We start from the raw sequence: 26,632 nt of genomic DNA, 5'->3' as shown, positions 1-26,632 counted from the left end.
ATGGATGTTTAATATCCTAAAAGGATCATACCAAAAGGGTTTAAGCTTTTCCTTTCAATGGAAAGGATTTGTTTCGTAGGTCCTTGGGCCATTGTCGACACACTATTAGGAGGAAAAAAAAAAAAAAAAAAAAAAAAGCAAAAGGAAAGCAATGTTGAAGAGCAAAAATAACGACATTAATATGTCTCTTGTTAAGATGAGTGGTTATACGTGATTGTAAAATTTATAACGACTATAACTTTCAAATGATAAATATTTTTTTCTCAAAAAAATAAAATAAAAAAACCCAACGGTCATAATATTTTATTCTCTATAAAATGAGTCTCCTTTTAGCCCTCTTTTTTTCCATGGGAGAGGATGATTCACCATCTTTTAGCCTTCCTTTTCCATTGGTAAAAGGATCTTGTGGTTCTTGAAGATCCTAAAAGGATCTTATTACGAAAAGGAAAGTACCTAATCCTCTTGGTGAAGAGAAAAAAGTGTCTCAACTTTTGTGAAACTTTGACATTTTGGATGGATTTAAAATTAAAAAAAAACCCCGAAGAAATTGCATTTGGAGGGAATCTAACGGTAACTTTTTTGACATATGTCCAGATTTAATTTGATAGCATACTTTAAGTTCATACATATTCATAATGGTAATATTAAGCAATCGGTCATTAATTTTAAAAATAAATGGAGGAAACGGAAGAGAAAATGAAAAAGGTATGTATCCTTATAAGTGCTCATGCTTAGCATACTCAACGTAAAATCTTTTTAACAATAAAATAGGATGGCTAAAAGGATACATTTGCTCCCCAATATTGATGACCATAACTCACAAGAGCAAAAAAAAAAAAAAAAAAAAAAAAAAATGGTAAGTGAACAATTCAACAACTCTCCTCTTTTGTAAAAAAAAACTCTCCTTTCCCATTTTCTCTCCCCATTCCTCAGGATGCTTTTAGGAATAAAAAAGAAAAAGAAAAAGAAAAAAAAAAACTAAAATGCTCAATGAGGATGCTTTTAGAAATTAAAAAAAAAAAAAAAAAAAAAAATGTAGATAGCTTATGGTGATCAAAGTTACCTTCATCACCTTAGAATTTTTATACGTAGTATAACAATATGTTACTCGTATATCTTTTAAGACTAATTGTAATAAACCATCAATTTTTTGTCTCTAGGTCAATACCTTGTGGAAATGATACCATCTAACATTTTAAACTTTTTCTTTTATCCAACATTGTAACTAAAATATAGAAATTGGGGCTTCATTGCTTCTTCCAAAATTAGTTACCTTTTGAGACCATTGCTTCTTCCTCCAAAAATTGTCTGCATTGAACAAAAATAGTCAAACCATGATGCTTAGGACAGCTCTTTCGCCATTTATATCCACCCTTCAATTGAAGTTCAAAGGTCCCAATATCTCATTAACAGTAAGAAATGTTCATACTCAATGCACATCAACTGTTCGACAAAATGCCCAAACGAATCCAACTCCCCTTTATCAACTCCCTCCAACCTCAGCTTACATCCACCTTCCTTTCTGCAGGAAACGTTGCCATTACTGTGATTTCCCTATCGTTGCTCTAGGATCATCCATGAACCAATCCCACGACGATGACCCTCGAATCGTCGATTACATAGAGTTGATATGCAGGGAGATCAAGGCTACAAGATTAGATTTTGATCAATACCCACCTCTTGAAACTGTGTTTTTTGGTGGGGGTACCCCTTCTTTGGTCCCACCAAGGCTTGTTGCTTTGGTGCTTGATACACTGAAATCAAAATTTGGGGTGTCTTTGAATGCTGAGATAAGCATGGAAATGGATCCTGGTACTTTCAATGCTGATAAGCTAAGGGACTTCTTGGGGTTGGGTGTGAATAGAGTGTCTCTTGGTGTGCAAGCATTTCAAGAGGAGTTGCTCAAGGCTTGTGGGAGAGCTCATGGTCTTAAGGAGGTTTATGAGGCAATTGAGATTGTAGAGTCATGTCGAGTTGGAAATTGGAGTATGGACTTGATTTCTTCCCTCCCTCACCAAACCACAGACATGTGGAGTGAGAGTTTGCAGCTCACAATTGATGCTAAGCCGACCCATGTATCCGTGTATGATTTGCAAGTCGAAAAGGATACTAAATTTGGAGTATTGTAAGTATTTTTACTCCTTTTAAGACTTGTCTAGTGCCTTTTAGTGAAACGACATGTCTAATGTAATGAACGAGGCTGAAAATGGTTATGTGCAGGTATACGCCAGGAGAGTTACCATTGCCATCTGAATCTCAATCTGCTGAATTTTACAAAATGGCTTCAGAAGCACTTACAAGCGCTGGATATGAACATTATGAAATTAGCAGTTATTCAAAGAGTGGGTTCAAGTGTCAGCACAATCTCACTTATTGGAAGAACACATCATTTTACGGATTTGGTCTTGGATCTGCAAGTTACCTCAATGGTTTGCGATTTTCAAGACCAAGGAGGATGAGAGACTATGCAACTTATGTGGCAAACTTGGAAAATGGGTTGGCAAGTGATCAAGAGAATGGTAATGTGGATCCTAAAGATAGAGCTGCGGATATTGTGATGCTATCTCTCAGAACTTCGAGAGGTTTAGATATTAAGTCCTTTACACAAGATTTTGGTGCCTCACTTGCCCTATCTCTCTGCCAAGCCTATAAACCTTACGTAGAAAGTGGACATGTCCTCTGCTTAGATGAAGAAAGGAAGCTAATACCGGCATCTGAAGTTAGCTCCTTGTTTAATGATGTAGACAAGTTAGAAGAAAGAGTTTCATTCATCAGACTAAATGATCCAGAGGGTTTTCTTCTTTCCAATGAATTGATATCAATTGCTTTTGGGGTTGTTGCCCCATGAATGAATGTACATTCTTTATTTTGCTTTTTACATGTCAAATCAAACTTCAAAATTTAAATTAATAGGAGCATCTGAAAATTTTGTACCATTATCAGTTGAAGCCCTTATCCTCTCTTTACTGCTTATGGTAAGCTGAAACAGTTACAAGGAGGTTGCAAACAGTCTTCGTGTGCAGTTTGCACTGAAACTATAGACTAAAAGATGGGATATGGAGCTTCCTTGCGAGTATTAATCACCCAGTGCACCCAGAAGGACTTATAAACTCATCACAGAAACACGTTTCTGATTCTTCCCTTGACACTCCCAGTTTTAGTCCAGAGGAACATATCATTTTACCCTTCCACACTCATAAAACTAATTATAGATAATTCTATTGTTCAGTTGTACACAACTTTCAGGTTTAGAAACAATCTTCTGAGAATTATAAGTGAGGTGCTCTTAAAGTACAGGCTCGGGATCAGCACTTGACGCTCTTTCTGGGGTTGTAAGAGCCTAGGTCAATCAATTAGAGCCATCTGAGACGATTTAGTAAAGTAAAATATGATGACAGAATATTTCAAAGATGGTGCCCGATACATCAACTGTTTGTCTATATCCAGCAAAAATATGTGATACAAATCTTAATGTTATTTGCTTGAATTTACTTCTGCACCATATAGTAGAGATAAATGGACAATTTACAGTTTAATCCAAGAATAAAATACAACAGAATGGTCACTGGCTCACTGCTGCCTTGAATTGTTTCAGAAGCAACCAAAGACAAAAAATAAATGCTACAGAGTATAAGTATTTTATGTTCCATGATACATTTGAAGCAACATATTTGAAGGGAATTGCAGGATGATAAGATTGTAGATGATGCCGAGCAATAAGCTGATCTGCTTGAATGAGTCCCTCAAAAAGTGAGCTATCTGTGCACCTCCAGCAATTCTTAGGCGACCATCAATCTCTTTTAATCAATTAGCCACCATGTAACAAATTCAGTTTCTCAAGGAAGAGAAGCAACAATTATGGTGATGTACCAGCTTCAAAATCCATAATCATGGACCAGTGTGTTGTATAAGAAACAAAATTGCTGTCGCCATTATCCTAGATTCAGCAAAGCAAAATGGAACATGTGAGTTTTACCAACAAAACTTAGAACATGCAAACTGATAGAAAGGTGAAAGATAAAAGCTGATTAGGCAGGTTCTAACATTTTTTACTGATCATGTAGGTTTTGCTTTGCGACCAAGTCTTGAAATTCGCTTAAGCTCCTGGGTATCCTTCCGAATTTCACTGAAATACAGGAAAATATCATCAATGTTCTGTATAAAAGCACTGCAGAAGAGGAAACAATGTGCTTGGATAAATTTCTCAAATACCTCTGGTGCAAACACACCAAAACGTAGAAAAGAGGAAGTAACATTATAATCAATATTGAGGCGGCAAAGTACAGTAGACTTGTTTCCTTCTGTACAGATGAAAAGCAGAAAATCATGTTAGAAAATTAAAACAATCAATCAGATTACAGATTACTTCTCAGTAATAATTAGAAATTGATACTCTATTATAACAAAACTCTATAACAAATACTACATACTATAAAACATTGTTTCCAAGTCTTATATTTCATCTGTAGCCAAGTGAACCATTTATTGGTTATACTTAACAGCAACCATGACCTCAAGTCCTCATAAGTTACATAATTCAGATTTTCCAAGAGATATATCAGATTAAAAACTCATTAAAACCATATCAGCGTGCTCACAAGCTTCTCGTACAATATCAGAGGGGCAGGGCCGAGAGGGAACAAGATAAAGAAAGCATACAGAAGCTTAGGCTTCCTAGTTGTACAAGGAGAGAATTTTGTAAGTTATTTGAGATATAAACTAATAGCATAAGAACAGATCTTACCCTTCCTCCTCTCGAGAATGGTTTTTTTTCTCCTGAGCACGTGTGAGCATAGCAGAATTGTTGCAAAAATAGCTCTGCCAGGAAAAATGACAAATTTTCAAGAGTAACAAAACCCAGACAATGAAACAAAATACGATGAATAAATTAAATCTCTTTGGCTCAACATAATTGCTAGTGTAACAGCCAATGCATAGCCACATACTCCCTTTCCACAATCCTACTAGCTCTCAATAATTATAAGGAGAGCGAAGAAAAGGGGAATTTTTTTTATAAAGAACAACAAATTTATATTTTTATGACGTTTATGAAGAAAGTACCATGAAGACGGCTTGCAGATGGTCCATGAGTAACAGGAAAGCAGGAATCAGCTAGACTCTGCATGTAACACTCCAATAATTAAAATAAAGGCAGCCAATAAAAATTACTACGTAAATAACAATGTGCTCGGAAGAAGGGATTTGGAAGGAGGAAGATGGGAGGGAGAGTGAGGAGTCCATATTATTTTGTTGGATATCAATCGGACTGATCAAATTTCTTTCCTCGTGTTAAAAACCAAATCATTACGACATGGAGAAATCAGAGGAAAACTGCAAGGCCACATCTTCCTTCCTCTTCCCCTTCCCTCCCTCTTCCCTCAGTGATTGCTAACCAAAAACATTCTGAACCTCAAACATCTAAAAAGTAACCTCACACAAGTGGCGATTCCTTGCAGCTGCTGCATGATTGCACTTTGCTTTAAGTGATTTTGTATTCAGAACATGATCACAATGCAATGCACCACATAAATCTGCCAAGCACTTGCTTCCAGTCTGTGGTAAAAATGTAGAATGTAATGCATAAGCCCTCTTTACAGTTGACATTAAACAGACCAAAAATAAAATACAGTGATTACTTAATCAGAATAAATTTCATAAAATAAATTAAAGCTTTAAAGACTAGAAACACAGCAAACCTAAAGCAAACCTTCATCTTTCAATATATAAGATGGACTGTGGCAGTGTGGCCTACTCTTGCAAAAAATGATTAGTGATTGTAGGAGGAGTAAGTTATGAGATGCTTACATGAGGTATAAGTCATTACCAAAGGGTAAGGTAGGCATAACCATCACGGTTTTTAGGCTGTCCGGCAGGAAATGTGCCTTGCCAAAAAGTAGCTAAAAACCACTCTAGGTTTTCTTGTCATGATACTACCCTAATTAGACTCATTCCCATTTAAGCAACCCATGTGTACTCATAAATATCCAGTCACAAAACCAGGACATATGTAAACTAGTATGAATACTTTTTCAAAGTTCAACCATATCTTGAAGGGCCACCCTTTCCAATTAAAGGTAGTAACTACAATTACTCCAAGTCAAAGAGGAATCTATATAGTTCTAATTTATCACAGCACAAGAATCAACATTAATTTTGAGGGACTGAAAAGAGTTCAGCTTACAAAATTGAGAAGATTGTAATGTCTGCTGTCAAAATGCCGGTCAAGAAATTCTTCCGACAAGAAGCTTTTCTTACAATAGCCACATTGCCATTCATTCACATCCATTTTATTCTTATGCTGCTCCTGATCTCTAAAGAGATCATTGTCTGGATGGAGTCTACAACTCCTCGGAATTTCGTACCTTTCCCGCTCCACAAAATGCATCAAATACTGTCATATATAAGTTTATGAAAATTATCACTCAAAACTTCTAGCTACGCGAGCAAATTAAATCAAATAACAACGATGCATTCCAATTCCAACACGGTACCTTCTCGACAATTTCCCATGCCACCCTACTTCTTTCCCTAGAGCAGTGTACCTCATGGATGTGTTCATGTTCTTTTTTCAAATCTCTGAACATTCAAGCAATGAAGGAATGAACTTTTACCAAAAACAATTATCATAATATAGTAGTTTCCATACAAATTAGACAGAAATGATCTCATATGATACATTTTTGTAACTGTAAATCTCGAAAATTATAAAATCTTACCTAGATTCAGCATTTTCGTTCAACCCCTGATGATAAAATGAAAATATTGGCATCAATAACACACTAATTCAAGAAAATTATTGGAAAAAAAAAAATTAAAAATTTTGGGGTATCCCCAAATTACACAGTTCCTTCAAACAATCTTTGATCAATTTCAAGTATAGAGCATGATTTCCCCAATTATGCATTGTTTAAGCAAATTGAATCAATTTCTCAAGAAATCAAAACACCCAATAAGCTAAAAGAACTAATTTCCCAAAAAATAATAACAAAACTATAAAGTTGTGAAATTGAATTAGAAAAGAAAAAAGGGGTCCAAACAAAGAAAAGGAAAAACCTGATCTTGGTGATGCACAGGTTGAGCAGCAGAAAATCCGAAATTTGCTGAAATTATCAGCAAAATAAAAGGTAAAACCCAAAGAAATCCTATAGTAATGTTGCTCCTCATTGATACCGTCGCTAAATTTCTCTCTCCTCCGGAATTAACAATTCTGGGTTCAAGAAAGAAGAGACCTTTTTCAACGTAATTTTTAAACAGGTTGAAAACGTTGTTAGTTGATACTCTGTTCTACTAATGTCTTAATGAGTTCGGACAAAGGACAATCAATCAGATGTGGCTTGGTTAACTTGGTTTGAGGGTTTTGGTCTTTAGGCTAGTTTGCGGACTTATTGTCCATGGATGGTCAATTTTCGAAAATTCGTGTTCAAAGAAATTAGATAGAGAACACTTGTTCTGTTTATCAAAATGTAAGCCAAAAAATTTATTTTAAAAACTGTTTGAACGTTTATATCCCTATCTTTTCTTTTAAGGTATGAATAAACTCTTATGAATAATGTTGAAACTATTATATTCTTATAAAAATATTTATTTATTCATTTACCCCTTTTAAAATTAGGATTACCACCCTTTATGAATAATGTTAAGACGATTATGTCTCTAAAATGTTTAATTACATATTTGGACTTACTAATGTTAATTTTTTTAACTCTTAAGCATAGCTTGTGAACATTTTATACCCCTAAAAAAAATTTTGTTGCATATTTTCCCTAATTAAACGCTAAATGTCAAACTAAAAGAACTTTCAAACATGACTAGCTATGATGCTTCATGCGTGTGTTAGCCGCCCTAGTTATTGAAAAGGAATGATTAAAAATTTATTTTTACCGATTCATGAAGTTTTTAAAAAGATGTAGTAATGAATTTATGGCGGTTTTTTGTTGATTAAAGTTGATTTTAAGTTTTAATTGTAATACGGAGTAGTAATTTATAAGGTGAAGAGGACAAAATTTACTTGATTAAAGGAAGGAGTGGTTGATCAATTTCAAACTTTGGAGAAATAATTGTATAGGCTCAAATTTCTTTAACTAAACCTTTTAATTAATTCAATAAATAATCATTAATTTTTGAGAGCCTTAATAATATGTTGAAGTTTTATATAATTAGATTAAAAACTATTCACTTGTTTGGTTTATTTTAGTGGTACACAACTAAAGTTGTGGGATCAAACCTTACTAACCACAATGGTACTTTGGAGTTGAAAATTCGCCTATCCTTTCTCTACTCCTAAAGGGTCTAGTCTGCTAACTCGGATCAGATTGACCTGTGAGAGGTTTCAACTTATTAGGATCCCTTTCCTTATTAAAAAAATCACTTAATAGATTAGTGATTTACTTATTTAACTATGTAATTATGTATAGGCAAATTACGGTACAATTAATTTGCTCATGGCCCCATATGTGTATTTTTACTACTCCATAATATGTATGCTAAAATAATGGAGATGATACCATAAATTCATAAGACCGTGATATATAAAATGATCATACTTGAATTTTACGGCCTAATAAATTGTGTAAAAAGAAAAGAAAAAAAAAAAGTGTTAATTACTCCTTAATCAGAACATAGCCGCCGTCTAGCAAAATTTTTTGCAAAGCTACTGAATTGAGTATCGTTTCAGGCGCCCTTCTTCTTAACTCTTGTTTGGCTGAACGTCTCTCTGTTTGAACAAGAAGAACAGCAAAAGAATGGGGAAGAAGCAAAAGAAGCCAGGAAAAGGCAAGGAAAAAACCGAGAAAAAAACTGCCAAAGCTGAGGAGAAAAAAGCTCGCCGTGAGTCTAAGAAGCTCTCTCCTGAAGATGACATTGACGCCATTTTGGTTCTTTCTCTTTCCTTCTCTTCAAAAATACCCTCTTTTTATCATATACTGTAATTTTTACTATCTGGGTATTTTTTTTTTGAATTAATGATTCATAATTTGTGGTGTTTATATTCTAAATTCGGGGTTTTGGGGGGTTTTATGATGATGGGTATTTTCCCTTTTTTGATTTGGATAATGTGAAATTTTTGTTATACTATTATGTTTGTTTGATTTTAGTTGTGCATTGTTAGTTTAAATTACGCTATCAACGTGACTATATAATCCGAACGGAGGTGGGGTTTATGTGGATGGTTTATAGTGAAGGGTACCTGGTATTTCTGAATTTAATTTTGACATGATAGGCTAATATGGGATTTGTGTGTGTTTATGTAGCTAAGTATTCAGAAGGAGGAAGCTAAGAAGAAGGAAGTACTTGTTGAGGAAAACGTGCCTGCGCCGTCAGCTCGGTCTAATGGCTCGGTATTTCTCTTGCATTTTGGATTTGTTGTTTGTTTGTAATGTTGCTTTGATGTTTTGGTAGGTTATTGATTGAGTTGTATTTGATGTTATGTAGTTGACTATAAATCCATTGAAAGAGACAGAGTTGATCCTATATGGTGGTGAATTCTACAATGGCAATAAGGTTATGCTGTGTGACATCTTTAAGACAATCAATATTTTGCTTTTATTTTTTGGCTTCTTTGGGTGACATTTTGATATTTTATGTGGTGAATGCAGACATATGTCTATGGTGATCTTTATCGTTTTGATATTGAAAAGCAAGATTGGAAATTAGTATCGAGCCCTAATAGCCCCCCACCTCGTAGTGCACATCAAGCTGTTGCTTGGAAGAATTACCTCTATATATTTGGTACAAACAGATATTGATTCAAAGAATTTTGACGAATCTTTGCTCTTTTTTGAATTATATTTCACCTAGAAATTTTTTTCTTAATGGCTTGTTTAATGACTGATACAGGTGGTGAATTCACATCTCCAAATCAGGAGAGATTTCATCATTATAAGGTAAAACCTGCATATATTATTCTGGGAGTGGAAGGAGGGGAGGATTGAGAGTGGGTGTTGAGAGATGCTGATATCACGTAGAAGAGTTGATTAACTTGCTTGTTATTTACACTATATAATCTGTACTACTTCATTGCTAATGGAGGGATTACTGTTTTCCATAACAGGATTTTTGGGTATTAGACCTTAAGACAAATCAATGGGAGCAATTAAATTACAAGGGAGCTCCAAGTCCACGGTCTGGCCATCGGATGGTAAGCTTAGCATATGTTTTTTTTTTCCTTCAGTATTAGGACTATTAGTTATTGCAAGATTTCTGCCAAGCAGCGAAGGTGATGAATTATTCCCTGTTTAGATGGAAGTTGCTGCGGTGTGGTTTTCTTTTGCATTCAGTTTCCATGTCTTCCTTTGCAGATTTTATTGGATTTCAGGATAGATTATCTATTGTTTTGATTGTAGACCTGTAAGCATTCTTAGAGAATGTGATTCCTGATGCTGTGAACTGTTAAGAGATACAATGACTTGTTGAACATAGCCATCGCTTACACTAATTTTGTAAAACATATGGAAGATTTGAAACATTTCACTCAGTGTGAGAGAATGCTCCTTTGGTTTGGTTACTGTCTAATCATGCGATGGAACTTTGTTTCCGTATGCTCAAAACTATGTCTTGGTTTTGCAATATTTATTTGCTAGTTTTTGTAGATTGTAATATATTGTGTTCAGCTTTAGTTCTGTTATGTATAGACTATAGAGTATTGTTTTTGTTACCACTCCTTACTTTGGTCAAGTGGAACAAGGTTGTTTTCTCACTAAATTAGACATAAGCACAGCTAGCTTGAAAATGAGAATTGAGGTAGTCAGGTTTTAGGCAATACCTTTTTGCTGGTCTGCCAATTTTTTCCTATCTTGTTATAGTACATTCAGTATATCCTCGAATCTTGATCTTATCCCTGGATCTCCTTAAATCATGCCGATGTAGGATCCACTATGGGATGTTGTTTTATGTGCAGCTCAATTTATTTAATTCTTTTCTCCAGATTTTAAAGCGGGATCTGTACCAGTAGCTTGTTTTGTTGTGAAATGCTCCGTTTGCTTTCACTGGTCTATTTGTATAAGTTACTTTTGAATTTTGTAGACCTGGCTATCATCTGGCTTATCAGTAATGTCTTGCAGGTTCTGTACAAACACAAGATCATAGTGTTTGGTGGATTTTATGATACCCTTAGAGAAGTAAGGTTTGTTTTTCAATCTTTTGTTCTAGTTCTTTGGTTTTTTTTTTTTTTTTAATTGTTTAATATTGATGAAGTATTAAGTTGTGTTCATCAAGATTAAAATACTGTTCTTTTTATATTGTTAAGGTATATCACACTCCAAACTTCGGATGACATAAGGCTATTTTCATCGTTTTGTTGGTTAATTGGTTATTTAGCTTGAGAGGAATGATAGGATCTTTTTGGGGGTCTCTTTTCCATTTAAAATTTTCTAAACTCCTTGTAATTCAATTTGCCATTATTTACATAATTTGATTTACTGTTCCCTTTATAAATATTGGTAGTCTCCTGGATTTGACTCATCATAGATATAATAGTACTGTTAGACATTGACAATTGTGAATTAGCATGCAACAGTTGGGGCTTCATACTCATTGCTTATGGCTTATAATTAAGTATTTCAGTGTTCGTGTTTAACATGTTGCCAGATCAGCAAATATATATTATGACGAGACCCTTTCATAATTATCTTTTCAGGTACCTTAATGATTTGCATGTATTTGACCTGGATCAGTTCAAGGTGCATACTTACCAACTCATTTGGTATAATATTTCTATCATTCCTTTGCTTTCAAAAATTGACGTGTTGTTTTGAATTGCAGTGGCAAGAAATAAAGCCTCGGCCTGGGTGCATGTGGCCCAGTCCAAGGAGTGGTTTTCAGCTTGCTGTTTATCAAGATGAGGTTAGACTAATGACTCCTTTTTTAATTCTGGATTTAGATCGCTCACTCTGTTGTATGCTGTTACTCATGCAGCGCCTAGTTTCCTATTTCTCTTTATTATGTTGTTGTGCTATGTACATGGTGCAAATTAGGGTCTATGTTGTAATATTATTATTTTTATTACCACATCTTGCTTTTAGATTAATATTTGACAGTCTTGTGGGAACTAAAATTCCTGAATGCTACTATCTTTTTGGCTTTTAATTGCGAGATGAGAACAACTTTCCAAAACATTTTTCTAGAGTTTCAGTTATGGTATGATGAATGAAGTACATCTTCCAGCTTAATTCAATGAAAGCTCTTATCAGATTCATTGATTGCATGTGGAATTATAATCTTTTTTTAAGCTGGAGGGTTTAGATTTGAAGAAAATGGGCAAACAAAATAAGGTGCTTCATGTCAAGGTTATTCTACCCCAAATGACATCGAGCCAGTCTTTTTCTGGAACCTTCTATATTCAGAATCTTAACAGATTTGCACTTGACAATTGAGAGATGGATTTTAGAAAGACTGTTAGAGCGGCCGGTGTTTGTTGATTCATACAACTGAAGGCCTTTGTTTATGACTCTGTGAAGAGTCAATATTAATCATTGCTTGGTAGCATAATAAAGCTATCCCATTAGACAGAAATAGCCATTCTAATGACAATGTGTTTCTCCATTTTGGTGCTGCTGATTTTTGTCGAGTTAGCTCTGTTATTGGGAAGGATAATATACTTAATCTCATGAATTATGCTCTAATGAGGCACCAAGGTACTTGGTTGTTTGAAGGAGAAGTAGAAATCTTGTTTAATAATTTTTTTTCTGGTCATTCTGTAATGTTTGTGGTTTGGGAAGATTGGCTATGCTAACTGAATTATATAATTTTATACTGTTCACTTGATATTACTATCAAGTGTCAAGGTTTGAGATTTATTGAACTCCTGTACAACTATTGTTCACAAATTCTTTGCTATGACACTGCAGATATTTTTGTATGGAGGTTATTTCAAAGAACTGTCATCGGATAAAAACAGCAGCTCTGAGAAGGGAGTAGTCCACTCTGATATGTGGTCTTTGGACCCGAGAACATGGGAATGGAACAAGGTCTGAGCACATCAGAATGTTAATTCTTTTCCAATTTATCAACTTTTAAATTTGTTATAGTGAAAATTGTTTTACATGTTATATATTGCTATATACTGTATAGCATATTGATGCTATACTTGTTGCATCTTAGACTATTACAGTCAAATTCACTATTAAACTGCAATCAGTATCAAAATTCACTTCAACTTTATTTCTTAATCCGAGATATCAAAGTTGCTGCACATTTTTATAGTACATTGATCAGTCTTAGTTTTAGATTGATGCTAAGATCCAGTTTCTGACCCAACAAATTTGGAACAGATATCAAAAGTAGGTGTTCTCCAGTCTTTGTTACTCCCTCTGGCTTTTGTCATTCCCTCCAATGTGTATACTGAATAAAAATAGGAGCATGCATATCAATGAATGGGTCCTACAAAACTTCTTGTGGATTGGAAATGCTGAAGGTGGTATGAAATGATATTTTTCTGGTCCATTAGATATCAATTAAACTTGGGGATATTAAATAGGTCGACATTAATGTCTAAAAACAGCTTTGAGCAGTATATCTTGAAATTCTGCTGTTTGATTTGCTGTCTTGGAATCATTTTCATTCTTTTCATCACTAATACCTGTATAAGCATGTACTGTTAAACTCTTTATGTGTGGCTGACTTCTTTTTGCTGGAGCTATTATTTGAATAGTTATTTGTACGATTTTGTGTTGCCCATAGCTGTTTATCGTTTTAGCCAGAATTTCATTTCTTAGTCTTGTGCTCTCTACAAACTTTGTATCTTTGTCTCCTCTGATCAGGTAAAGAAAAGTGGGATGCCTCCAGGACCTCGCGCTGGATTTTCTATGTGTGTGCACAAGAAAAGAGCTGTACTTTTTGGAGGAGTGGTAGACATGGAAGCTGGTGGTTAGTTTATTAATTACTTTTCATAAGAAATAATTTGCTTGCACTGCTCTTTTCATTTACTAAACTATTCCAAGTAATTGTGCAAAGTTGAAGAGGTATTTTTTGTAAAGGCATAGGTCATGTCCCCTTCACCTTTTTACGGAAGCTTATTAATCATTCTAATTAAAATTAGACCACATCAAACCTAAAGTTACAGTAGTGGTTATGATATCTGCAATTCTATACTTGCCAAGCTTTGCAGTTGAAAACTCGTGGTGTTGTACTATATTTGTTTATTTGTTTGGAATTTTCCAAGTTTCTATTATGCCTTTTATGACTACAATGCTCTCTTGCTGACCTGCTTTGTTTATTTAAACAGGCGATGTGATGATGAGTCTATTTCTAAATGAGCTATATGGCTTTCAATTGGACAATCACCGCTGGTAAATATCGTCATAGTTTTAATTTGGATAGTTCTAGTAAATTAATGTCATTCTGGCGAAATTAGTGCACAAAAATGACATTTTATGCCATTGGCTTTCAATTCACATTTGCAAACTAATGTCTATATAAAATTATATCTTTCTGCTCTATCAAGTTACAACCTCCTGAGTCCTGACATGATGGAAATCCCATATTCCCATATGAAGCTACTATAGGGATGTAATAGTGCTTGTTTTATTATGGGGCACCGTCACTCCTTGACCGCTATGTTTATAAAACCCTCCTTCCTATGCTTTGTAATTACTTAGGTAGATAATGTGAAATTTTCCCTTGTTTTATTTGTTAATAGGAATCGTCTCTTTTAAGACCTTGTGAATGGATTATCAAGGATTCATACCAAAACCATGAACCCATGTCCCATGGTGATTCAATAGAACCTTAAACCTTAAAGATCCCTTGAGGACTATCAGAACATAGCTTGTTTTATCACTGGGATAAGATCTATAACTAGAACTTATAAAACAATGTATAAGATGGAGTTTGAAATATGAAAAATCCATTGATTGTATTGTGAGTTCAACTTATTTAATGTTTTCTTAATTTTTGTGCTTGTTTGTTGCTAAATATCTTAGATTAAAATAGAAAAGTTATGAAAATTTCATAATCTAACATCACATTGATATTGCCCCTAAGGTCAAATTTTGTCAGATAAGAACAAATCAGATTAATTAAACTAAGTTACTAAACATAGCTGTGGTACTGATCAGCTTATCTATTCTCTTCAAGTGCTAAAAAATGTTTCGACAAGTTCTACTTGCTGGAACTAACCCATCTCCTCTTTCTATTAGGTACCCACTGGAGCTCCGCAAGGAGAAGTCCAGCAAAGATAAGGTATTTACTTCTAAAGCCTTTATTTGGGCATTAGATGTGTTTGATTAATCTTCCAATAGTTTGATAGTTAGGGGAGTGAAAATCTTTTCTTCATTTTCTTGAATAATATGACAAATGAGGGAAACATTAAGGGTTGGTTAGGTCATGGCCTTAACCAGCAATTGCAGTGAAGTTATTTCTCTAGACCCTTGATTAGAAAAGTGAAACAACAACGAACTTAATTATCCCAATTGACATTATTTTGGCTCTTCTGCATAGGATTCTGGCTAAGGTAGAATATTCGGATGCTGTTTTTGGCAAAGAACTAACAGTTGAACTTGATTGTAAGAGTTTATTTTAGTATCTGGTTTGACTATATTGTAATAGAAAGTAGTTGATTCATTAGTAGTTGTTTGGTAAAGTCAGCTATATGGTATAAGTTGATAGCTGTTCGAAATTTTAAAAGTAGGTTATGAATTGACTATATTGATCTCTTTTAGCTGGCTACTATCAATTTGTTTAAGCCTCAAATTTGAGCTTCTTGTAAAAGAGCTTATTGGAACCAATCATAATTTTAGCTTCTCCGATAAGCTTTTTACCAGATACCTATTGAGAGCTTTTCGGATTGGTCAAACTGCTAACTCCCCCAAACTTACAATCTCTCCAGTAGCCCTTTGCCAAATACCTCCTGAGTATTTGCATAAGGTTGAGGAATAACTTTCTGTGATTCTGCTTGCTTTTTTCCTCTAATTCTTTCCTCATTTCCTGGTGTTGGTGGGATCACCAGTATATTCTCTTGGGCTGGTGGATACAATTCTACCGATGTTGCCTCTGATTGTGGCGTCTTTTTATATGTTTTTGCAGTTGAAAAAGATTACTGATGACAAAAATAATAAATTGTTATCAGAAAATAAGGTTAATTCATCAGATAGAAATCTTGGTGAAGAAAATGGAGTTGATACAGTTATGGATGACCAAGAAGTAGGAAATGGTTTGGAGGAGAGCGTTGGTGATATGTCTCTTGAGACAGACAATATTGGCAGCAGTGATAAACTGGGTCCAAAAAATGATAGAGGGTCTTGTGAACCTGGCACTAGCAAGGAATCACTAACTATTGCCTTACCAGAGGTTTGTATTTCAAAATGCTTGGCTATTAAGCTTTATGGTTGTTTCTGTAGTTCTGTATTGTAATGTGATACACATTTACAGGTTGTCAAGCCTTGTGGACGCATCAATGCGTGCATGGCTGTTGGAAGGGATACTTTATACTTGTATGGAGGCATGATGGAGGTCAAAGATCGTGAAATCACACTTGATGATCTGTACACACTTAACCTAAGCAAACTAGATGAATGGAAGTGCATAATACAGGTAAGTTTAGGCCTTCCTTTTTTTTTTTTTCCCAGAATATGTACTGCTCATCTTAGTATTTTGCAAAGTGAAAGTAATATGATCTTGTTCAGCTTGTGAGTTGTGCCTTGAAAGGTCACTGCATCTTTAAACTTAGATTTCATTTAATGAACTTCAGTTTCCTGACCTAATCTACTTTTACATGTATTTACTAATATCATGAATTGTGTTGATTTCGTGAGAAATAGGATTTATGCATTACAGTCACTATTTAGAAGTTTTGACTTCATAAAAAATGTCTGCGTATACTACTGGCAATTAATTTAATTCCGTTCATTTTATTGGATATCAGGCTTCTGAATCTGAATGGGTTGAAGCTTCGGAAGATGAAGATGAAGATGAAGAAGATGATGATGATGGAGATGATGATAGTGAAGATGGTGAAAGCAGTTGTGAAGACACTGATGATGATGATGATGATGATGATGTAGAAATGGAGGTGCTTCTCTACTCTTGTTTACATTTGAACAGGATCTTATTTACTGGCTCCCTTTGTTTCTGCCTTTTGTTATTGTTTGTGTTTATTATTCATGTGTTCTAGATTGAGCTGAAAGCTGATTAATTGTCCCTTCTGTATCTCTCTTTAGTTAGCTCATGTTCTATGTTGGTACTATTCTCATATTCTGGTGTTTGAGTTGAATTATATTTGTGAAAAGGTTGTGGATATTGATATTTTAATGCTTCTGTACTAGATTGAGATGAAAATGCCTTTAAATCCACCACAGCTGATGGATAGTTCTGATCTCTTTCTTTTGATTCCTTGGAGGGATATATATGTCAAAATTAGCTTGGAAATATGTATATATTTCCAGTTTAATTAAATATGGTTCTGGTATTGTTGGAAAATATGGTAGTTCATGTACCACAAGCTACCACTAGAGTTAGGTGCATGAGTAGCTGTCTGGTTATTCTCTGCTGTGAAATGGCTCTATCAAATGTCCACCTTTTCAAGCAAGGATCTTAAACCATAATAGCTTCTTTGCAACTGTAAGGGTATGGCTTGTGTTGCAATTGTGCAGCTAACACTCCAACATTTAACACCCCTGCCACCATGCCTAAGGCGTGGGGCCTTGTGGGCCTTGTGGACAAAGCAAAAAGTTAACTGTTTTTTTTTTTTTTTGAAGGCTGCGAATGCTGATGGAAAATCAAGTCAAGTAGGAGAGGCAGTTGCTCTAATAAAAGGGGCTGGAAAGAGTCTCCGGAGGAAGGAAAAACGTGCTAGAATAGAGCAAATCAGAGCTAGTCTTGGCCTTTCTGATTCAATGAGGACACCTGTGGTACTTATTGTTTTTTGCATCCTTCACTAACTTATTATGAATTCTTACAAGCATACCATTTTACTTTCAGTGAAAATGGCATGCAAATCTCCCCTACATGCTGGCATTAGTCCTATTGGAAATTATGTCAGACCTTGATTTATAAGCTATACTGATGTAGTTTCTATTGTTTAGCTGGCTTGATTATTGATATATTCTTTCTTGCACTCATTTAACTTTCTTTATTTCTTGTGAAGCCTGGTGAATCATTGAAGGACTTTTATAAGCGCACAAATATGTACTGGCAAATGGCAGCATATGAACACACTCAACACACTGGCAAGGTGAGCTACTTTCTTTTTCCCCTCATGTTTTTGCCTTTTTCTTAAGCTATGACTTCCCTCTAATTTGTGGTCCATTATTGTCTTCTACCAGTGTCTATGGTGCTAGTTTTACTTACCTCTTTTATGCTTCGATATTTAAGATCTGCCAAAATGTTCATATATTCTCTTCAACTCAATTTTGGTAAACTGAAATTATATAATTATTGCTATACTTAATTTTTTTTTTAACTAGACATAAATTATATTTGATGAACTTAAGTTATGTTCTGAATACTTTTGAATAAGGTGAAGAGAATGGGGCCTTAATAAAATATCAAAATGGTAATAAGAGGGTTTATTATTTTCCCAGAATTGTTTTACCTAAAGGAAATCTTGAAAATGATTGGTAATCATATGAGTTAAAGAATTATACAACTTAGTTCTACCTCAAGTCAAAAATAGTTGACTTGTAAAAGTTTGCACACATATTATGAAGTTAATGGTAAGTACATTGGATTTAGAACTGAAAACTTATACAAAGTATTGCTTTATTGGGATTTGATTATTAATGTGACTAATGGGAAATTGAGGGAGTAAATAAAAGGGATTTGCAATATTTTGGACACTTGGATGTTTCATGTAAGAGGTCCCCTCCAGAATTGCATTAATATTACCTTTTGACTGAAGTAATTTAGATGCTACTCCATTTCGTTATAGAAGACACCCAATTCAACTACTTGTTTTTTCGACGTTGAAACTTGAGTCTTTGATCTTTATTTCCACTCAAAATAATATGATTATGTATAAATCTTATACATTAAATTAATTATTATAAGTTCATCTCATAAAATATGTTTTTGGTTATATCAGTATACTTATAGGCAAATTTACAGTCAAAGCTTGACCTTGGATATTGTGGACACCTATGAACTGAAGATCACCTATTGAACAACTGAACTGGAAGCCTATGTTTAATTTTTCTAGAGTTAGCCTTTAAGGGTGCTGCCAGTGCCTTCTTAGTACCCGGTCTTCTTATCTCCTATCAATTAGCTTCTACTCATGAAAATTGTCAATCTTCCTCCTATATTTGTGATTACTTACTGCCCTTACTCAACTATCTCTCCACTTTTCCAAATAATCTCTGCTCTTGCATTCCACAATGTTTAAACAAACCATGTGTTTTCTACTTGTATAATTCATGCCCCGAACCTAAAGTGAATTATGTTTGGAATCAAGTGATCATGATCTCTTTCTCCTTGTCTCATCACCAAATGCCTTGTGTTGGCTACTGGATGGCTGCACCAATTGGAAGTGCCATATTATTACTTCAGGGTCTTATGATTTTGTAACATGCAAGCGTCAAATAATCATTTCTGCCTAGTCCAAATCAACAAGTCTACAACTCTAAATCATCTGACTTGATCCATTTGTTGTAAAATGTACGAGATTCATCTGACATAACTTGCTCCTTTGTTTGTCTTTCAGGAGCTACGGAAAGATGGTTTTGATTTTGCTGAAGCTCGATATAGAGAGCTCAAACCGCTTTTGGATGAGGTATTTTAGGCTTATGGTGCTCTTATATATTTTAAAGTAGACAAAATATTCGAATACTCAAGCTTTTGTATTGCCGTAATAATCACTTTATTTGCTTTCTGTAGCTGGCTGTGTTAGAAGAGGAACAAAAGGCAGAAGAGCAGGAAGCGGCTGCATTAAGTTCTAAAAGAGGAGGCAACAAGAAAAACAAGCAATCTTCGTCACAAAGATAAATGCATGGTGTTGCACCTCTTTTGGGCTGAGAAGTAATGAATTGTGTGAGCACGATTAAGTTTCTCTCAGCTGCGAGTTGTCCAGAAGCAAATTTTGATTCATCCTTTTTACTTGGTTTGTCCATAAAAAAATCACTCTAAATCATCTACCGCGGAATTTTCAGCACACGTACACACCAAGTTAAATTTGTTGCTTTAGCGTGTCATTTTGATCAGAACCAAGGTTTGTATCTTAGGTTCTACTAGCTAGTGAAGTCCTTTATTCTTGGGCATATATATGTAATCATGCAAACATTGTATTTTTTGGTATATTTAATCCACTTAAATTGTGATTTGTGTTATTTTACACAAGGTGATCTGTGTTTTCTGAGCAAACCTTGAAGTCTTGGCCTGAGGAACGGCAGATATCAGCAGTTCAAGTCTTACATTCAATCCATGAACGTAGCGAATACTTCGTACAAGCTATATGATAACAGACTGCCAAATTCAACTCATTTGTACAAATCCTTGACTCTGTGTCTCTTTGGTAGGTTTTTCTTACAAGTCAGCATGACCTCACACATTAGCCAGCCAATCACAGAGTTCCTGTCCAACTCTTCCCATTCACGATCGAAGGCCAACCCTTCGACGGTACAGGGAAAAAGGTACCCGAGGCTCGATCCCGAGTGTTCTGTGTGGGGGACATCTCCTTTACCCTGTAGCTTCACAACCCCATTATTCATGAGGGAAAAAGAAGCATCCTTTTCTTGTGTTTTTGTTTGGTAAACTACCACTAATTCTGGTTCAGACATAAAATTTGAATCAACATGACATGATATATAATATGATTACTTCCCCCATTAAATACATGTGGTCGTCATAAAATATATAAATTTCTCCCCTCAAGTTCAACATATTTAGACATAAGGTGGAAGTGAATCTAGACACATCACTAAGTTTACTTTGTTTTAATGATGTTTTGCTTTGACATCTACTAAGACAAGATGAATGTTTTTTTTGGAACTTTGAATTACAAAAAAGTTGGCTAAATATTAGTGGACTATTTGTTACAATGTTTCTTTTTGATAAAAATTTTCAACTTTTGTCCCCATAATTAAGTAACATAAAGAGCCCCACTACCTTTACAAAATGGTAATGATTTTGTGATGAAAGTCTAATTTGAGCATATATGCTTCTACTAGAAAAAGTCTGAGGATCTAGTTTATTTGGATTAGTTAGTAGTTTAATACCGACATAAACATGTTTCAAAACATGCATAATTAGATGTAGATGGACCTAATTTGATCCTGCATAGTGAAAAAAATTTCATATGAAAATTAAAATGGTAACAGCTTGTTTAATTTCATCTTTATGCCTTTATTCTTCAAATAGTTTTTAACTAGGTTAGAGACTTAAAACCCGTGCGATGCACAATTTATATAAGATCTATTTTTATAATTTGTACATTTTAAAAAAAACGGATAAATATAAATAAGAATTATGTACCTTTAGCTTGTACAAAAATATTTGTAATTTTACAGTTTGAGATTTTCATTACAATTATGATATAATACCTATTCAACGTCGCCTTATACATATTTCAATTCAGGAGTCCATTTATTAGTGTGCTGCTTACAATTGTTTCATTTTTAAAGATAAATTTGATAGGTTGTCATTGTTATGTAGAAGGTTCTAATTTTCAATTTCAAAGTTGTTAAATATGGTAGCTCCAAAAATAAATATGGTAGCTCCAAAAAAAAAAATAACAAAATAACAAAAAAATAATGACACCATCCTTGCATTTAGGCGTGAAAATATATTATGTGAGTGTCTGAGTGATATGCAGAGAGTGATGACATCAGTAACGTTTTATTTTAGTAATAGTTAATAGATTATTACAGAAACATTATAACTTAAGGGCCTGTTCATATTTACTTATTTTCAGTTCAGTTCAGTTCAGTTTTATGCATTTTAATTTTTCAGTTCAGTTCAGTTCAGTTCAGCTCCAATCAGTTCAGTTCAGTTCAGCTCCAATCAGTTCAGTTCAGTTCAGCTCAGTTCAGTAAATATAAACAGACCCTAATTCTCAACCGCGAGCTACAACTTTATTTCAATCTTTTAATCAGTTAATTAATTAAAACTACTATTTTGAGCACACCCTTTATCTATATGACTTTATCAAACTTGGATAAATTAACCATACCCTAAAAAATAAATTTACTCTATAACATAGCATAGGAAGAAATGGTGTAATGATGCCAAAACACAAAACCAAATGCTAAAACACTCAAAAGATGAGCCCTTAGATTCTCTATAACACAATATTCCAAGGCCAAACTTCTGTTCTAAACCATCTTTTTCAGTTGCAAGTTATATTCTGATTAGCTGTTAGAGTTTTGCTCTAATTTTTTTAGTCAACTTTCTCATCTACAAATTCCTTAAAAGGATATACTCAACACTTTTTAAGCAACCAATAAACTATCCCTTGTCTTGCGCATGCCACATTAATTTAGATGATGATTAGAGCTGCTTGCTTTCTCTGAATTATAATAAGAAAACAAAAAAAAATAGTAGTATATAGTCCACTATTTGCATAAAAATAAGCTAAGTATAGAAGAATATAAATATAATAAGCTAAGTTTAGAAGAATATAGAAAAAAGCTAAGTACATAAATATAAAGTAACGTTAAAAGAATTAAAGGGGTTGAAGTTGATCAAGTAAAAAAATAGAGCGCAGCCCTTTACAAGTGTAGTATCAGGCAAATGCATGCGTTACTTGGAAGTTGGAACTAAGAAATAACAAGATGGTCAGAATTTGAAAGTGGAATCTTGATAACAACGAGAACTAATAAAGTTCTTGATTCAATTGGGTTCGATTCCAATTTATATAGCGATCATATCCTATAATTTAGAGCGTACTAGACTCTGATTAATCCGGATTGTTTCTGTTAATGAGAAAATTCTCCCGACAAATATTGTTGTGTTATTTGGTTAAGCAAGAGCAACTCTGTTACCAACTAATTTAAGTTCTTATTGGTCAACTCCAATTTATACTTCTCGTGTTATTATGAAAAGCATTTTCGGTAAGTATATATATTACATAAATCAATAGAAAGAACAAGAAAAAATATGTTGGATTTTTTATTTTTTATTTTATTTTATTTTTTATTTATTTTTTTAAAAAAAATATTAAGCAGTTACCATACTATTTGAGTGGAAAATCTATCTATAACTTTATACTAAAGGCGAAACCAGGAAATGACATGAACCAGAAATGACACATATCATTTCCTGGTTAAAAATATTCCCTCCAAAAGTATTTTTTATTTTTTGTTTTTTGTTTTTTTTTTTTTTGCCAAAGCTTAGAGAAGTTTTTAATACAAACTATACAATAATATTTCATTTCCTATTTGATAAGTATATTCTATTTGTACTCATTTAAACAAAGATATTATTTTTTTATACAATAATATGCAATAATAGTTTATAACTTTGTAATTTAATTCATAGTTATTTTTATGAGTCGTGCATATATTATTGTCCCTGTTTTCTTTAGTGTGATAAATTTTTAAAATTGTTTTTTTAATTACAGAACTTTCATCCTATTTTAGGTTTAATTTTTAATAATTAAATAATAGTGTTAAACTAATGAAAAATATTAAGTATTAAAAATTACCGTGCATGGCACGGGACTTAACCTAGTTACTTATATATAGGTAGGAACTGTAATTTAAATGGAAGGGTGGAAAAACAATTTTCCATATCCTATAAAAATTACACCTTTTCAAAAAAGTTACAATTTTCCCATTTCATATATATATTTCAAGCTAACCAAACATCATTAATATTCAATTTGTAAATCACTAATATTCAATTCCTAAAAAGTTAAACGTCCCCCTCTATTTTGCATACAATTAAACAAGCACTAATAAACAAAGAATGTAATTATAATTGCATTATCATATAACATTAGTACTAATATTATACGAAGTATTTAATTAAAAATGGTAGGCTAGTGTAATCAACTTGAGTTTCGAAAGATTCTAATCCATAATTATATTGAAAGAAAATCTAATAATGACATTGAAATTGGAAATTCCATTGTCTTTCATCAATAAGGAATAATTTTCCGGTCCCCAATTTAGATTTGCAAGAAGATCCAATAATTATCCCCTAACAATAACATGTATGATGTTGGAGCGTTTATTTGTGTAAGATCCATCATTGCCCTCATAACATACATTTTTATTCAATAATCACAACTTACAACTATATGTATTAAATTCGTGCGATGATTTCTAGACTTATGAGGATATGATCGAAGTTTATCTATATATAACTTCAACCTTTGTAGCTCAAGATTAAACTCATCCGTCATTAAGAAATCTTATACGTAGTATGTCTTTCTATCGCTTCCTCTTAGAGAATGAAGTAATAGTCACATAAATTTTACGAAGTATAATCTTCCTAGATTTAAGAATCAACTAATGGACGATTTCACCTATTTGTGTGATTGATGATGAAGAGATTAGGAGAGTAAAATAATCGGATTATTTATTTTTTGACATAAAAATGATTTTGACTATAATAAAAAGTCTTTAAATTAAATTGTTTGTATTTTGTAATTTGTAGTATATGTAATGATAAGGTGATTAGGAAAATGTAAACATTTATTATTATTTTTTGATTTTTTCTTATTGTATACAAATGTATTACGGAGTACGTTATTTGAATATTAATGTATATTGTTACACAATTCCGTACATTATGTGGAAGAGGGAAGAACTAAGCCTAATAGCTTGCATGATTACGACTATAGAGTAGAGTTTAAGTGGTAGACCAATATATCGGTGGTATTAGGGAGTTATTATAGTATTCTAATTACTTGATTATTGTTTTTATTTTATTTTTAATTTTTTTATTTTCTTTATGGCCATTTTATAATTATTCCATGCAAAGAGTTAGGCAAATTAACATTTTTTTTAAAGTTTGTCAATATATAGACAAATACGTAGTATTCCATATAATTTAAAACTAAGTAGGCGGGTTGTTACTTTCAATATCACATTGTTATGTTTACATGAGTTGTTGAATTAGCGAGTTCAACATTTTTTATTTCACATTTTGATAAATATCTTGAAAGCCTAATAAACATCCTTTAATTATTTTAGTTTGTCTATGGATATTGTTCTCCATTATTATTATTCTTTTTGGGTTTGTTTGTACTATATTATAAGGGTATATTCTTTTCAACCTATTTTCAGTTCAGTTCATTTCAGCTCAGTAAATCATGTATATGCTCGTAATTCAATAAAAATAAGGAATTTTTTTAATTTTATTTTTTTACATTGAATTCTAATTAATATGTTCAAGGTCTATTGTTACTATAATCAAAGTTCTTATATATAGAGGCAGTTTTAAAATATATTTATTGCATTTAAAATTGACCAAAAAAAATCATTATGATTTTCTTTTTATACACTATATCAATCATGCATGTCTTCATGTGAATGCACACTTTAGCATTAAATTCATCAAAATGCAACTTGATAAAAAAAACAACCTAAAAATTAGCTTGACTATAACATTTTCTAACCTGACTTTCACAATATTCATCAATTATATAAGTTTGTTAAATACAACATGCATTTGTAAGTGTTTACCTATCCCTACCCCTTAAAATGGGGGAATAAAAGTTTTAAAAATCCTCCACTAGAATTTTTATATTATTTGTTATTTGCAACAAATCCCTAACTTTAAACTAGTTCAAATGAATATCCAAATTATTTAGTTGGATCAATTTTTTTGAGGGATTTTTGAAGAAGGGAATCTGATATTGATGATGGTTTATTCAAGTTTATAATTATATAAACGGAATTTATGGAGATCTTGATTTGATCATGATTTATTTTAATGTTGATGATTTGCTAGCTACAATACTACCATCATGGATGATGTCAACTAAAGTGTTTACCTCTCCAAATAAATAGAATGAGTGTTCTTAATGAGCGTTAAATAGTGTTGGATGTTGTTTGAGATAGAAAACTGAGTGGAAACACTCTCATCATGATGAATGACAAATACTTTGTCATGACATGAATTCTCGACTTAACATATCGTCTCATCATATGTTTAGTTAATACGTACAGTTTTCTTATAGATAGAGTCGTCTCTATTTTCTAAAAATACATATTATTTCTTTTATTTAGAAGTTTAATTAGAACACTATTGACTAAACATAGTTCAAAAAATAGTTATGCATTTCCTTTGTCTTTGTCTATATGTCTCATTTGACTTTTCACAATTTTAATGTGCGTATTATACACGTAAAATTTATTAAAATTAAATATTCTTAATATACGTGACTATATTATTTCTTATAGGATAATGAAATTTTTTGGATTTATAGCCAAATTATCTTAAAAAAATAAAAATAAATAAATAAATAAATCATCAACTACTCACACAGTGTGTCAACTAAATACGGGAGTAGAGATGGAATATACTTAGTACGAGTATTGTTTTGAAATATGTGCTTTAATTTAAATCGTTGTTGATAGGCTCAATAACAAAGTACAAAACAAACACACTTTATTTTATATTATATTATACGGAGTAGTACGTTATTCTTTTTAAACATCAATTTATTAATTATTTAAGCATTTTATTTAAACAACATGAACCTAATACACTATTAGTATTATCCCCCACCCTTTCCACAACCCCAAAAGTGGACAAACTTGCC

At 33.1% G+C, this 26,632-nt stretch overlaps 3 protein-coding genes across 3 annotated transcripts; 2 read left to right on the top strand and 1 right to left on the bottom strand.

Annotated features, from left to right (window-relative positions):
* The first annotated feature begins 1,337 nt into the window (after window positions 1-1,337).
* LOC145617716 (uncharacterized) lies at window positions 1,338-2,923 on the top strand. Its single transcript, XM_081672460.1, has 2 exons — window positions 1,338-2,125; window positions 2,221-2,923. Exons 1-2 carry the CDS (start codon window positions 1,338-1,340, stop codon window positions 2,846-2,848), a joined length of 1,416 nt encoding a protein of 471 aa, XP_081528586.1. The 3' UTR covers window positions 2,849-2,923.
* A 534-nt stretch (window positions 2,924-3,457) lies between these two features.
* On the bottom strand, window positions 3,458-7,222 carry LOC145617706 (uncharacterized). The gene is made up of 10 exons (XM_081672449.1): window positions 7,054-7,222; window positions 6,717-6,742; window positions 6,492-6,576; window positions 6,182-6,391; window positions 5,431-5,553; window positions 5,062-5,119; window positions 4,745-4,818; window positions 4,213-4,301; window positions 4,045-4,126; window positions 3,458-3,937 (listed from the first exon to the last, which is right to left on the bottom strand). The coding sequence occupies exons 1-9, from the start codon at window positions 7,162-7,164 to the stop codon at window positions 4,057-4,059; spliced, it is 846 nt and encodes a 281-aa protein (XP_081528575.1). The 5' UTR covers window positions 7,165-7,222; the 3' UTR covers window positions 3,458-3,937; window positions 4,045-4,056.
* Window positions 7,223-8,528: 1,306 nt separating this feature from the next.
* Window positions 8,529-20,249, top strand: LOC145617697 (uncharacterized). The gene is made up of 20 exons (XM_081672438.1): window positions 8,529-8,873; window positions 9,249-9,335; window positions 9,430-9,498; window positions 9,594-9,726; window positions 9,835-9,881; window positions 10,049-10,135; window positions 11,058-11,119; window positions 11,633-11,675; window positions 11,758-11,838; window positions 12,843-12,962; window positions 13,755-13,860; window positions 14,219-14,282; window positions 15,132-15,174; window positions 16,018-16,281; window positions 16,363-16,524; window positions 16,856-17,002; window positions 17,688-17,840; window positions 18,077-18,163; window positions 19,628-19,696; window positions 19,801-20,249. The coding sequence occupies exons 1-20, from the start codon at window positions 8,742-8,744 to the stop codon at window positions 19,906-19,908; spliced, it is 2,064 nt and encodes a 687-aa protein (XP_081528564.1). The 5' UTR covers window positions 8,529-8,741; the 3' UTR covers window positions 19,909-20,249.
* Window positions 20,250-26,632: the final 6,383 nt, after the last annotated feature.

This window comes from Chenopodium album, chromosome 3 (assembly GCF_948465745.1).
Source record: "Chenopodium album chromosome 3, dcCheAlbu1.1, whole genome shotgun sequence".
NCBI lineage: Eukaryota > Viridiplantae > Streptophyta > Magnoliopsida > Caryophyllales > Amaranthaceae > Chenopodium > Chenopodium album.
Note: the sequence above shows the minus strand (reverse complement) of the source record. Positions and strands in the feature narration are given on the sequence as shown.

Coding starts and splice junctions, on each gene's coding strand:
- LOC145617716 (XM_081672460.1), top strand. CDS start 1,338: ATGCTTAGGACAGCTCTTTCGCCATTTATATCCACCCTTCAATTGAAG. Junction 2,126..2,220: donor GATACTAAATTTGGAGTATT/GTAAGTATTTTT, acceptor GGTTATGTGCAG/GTATACGCCAGGAGAGTTAC.
- LOC145617706 (XM_081672449.1), bottom strand. CDS start 7,164: ATGAGGAGCAACATTACTATAGGATTTCTTTGGGTTTTACCTTTTATT. Junction 6,392..6,491: donor CATGGGAAATTGTCGAGAAG/GTACCGTGTTGG, acceptor TATATATGACAG/TATTTGATGCATTTTGTGGA. Junction 5,554..6,181: donor ATTACAATCTTCTCAATTTT/GTAAGCTGAACT, acceptor TTTTTACCACAG/ACTGGAAGCAAGTGCTTGGC.
- LOC145617697 (XM_081672438.1), top strand. CDS start 8,742: ATGGGGAAGAAGCAAAAGAAGCCAGGAAAAGGCAAGGAAAAAACCGAG. Junction 9,727..9,834: donor GAATTACCTCTATATATTTG/GTACAAACAGAT, acceptor TGACTGATACAG/GTGGTGAATTCACATCTCCA. Junction 12,963..13,754: donor GAACATGGGAATGGAACAAG/GTCTGAGCACAT, acceptor TCCTCTGATCAG/GTAAAGAAAAGTGGGATGCC.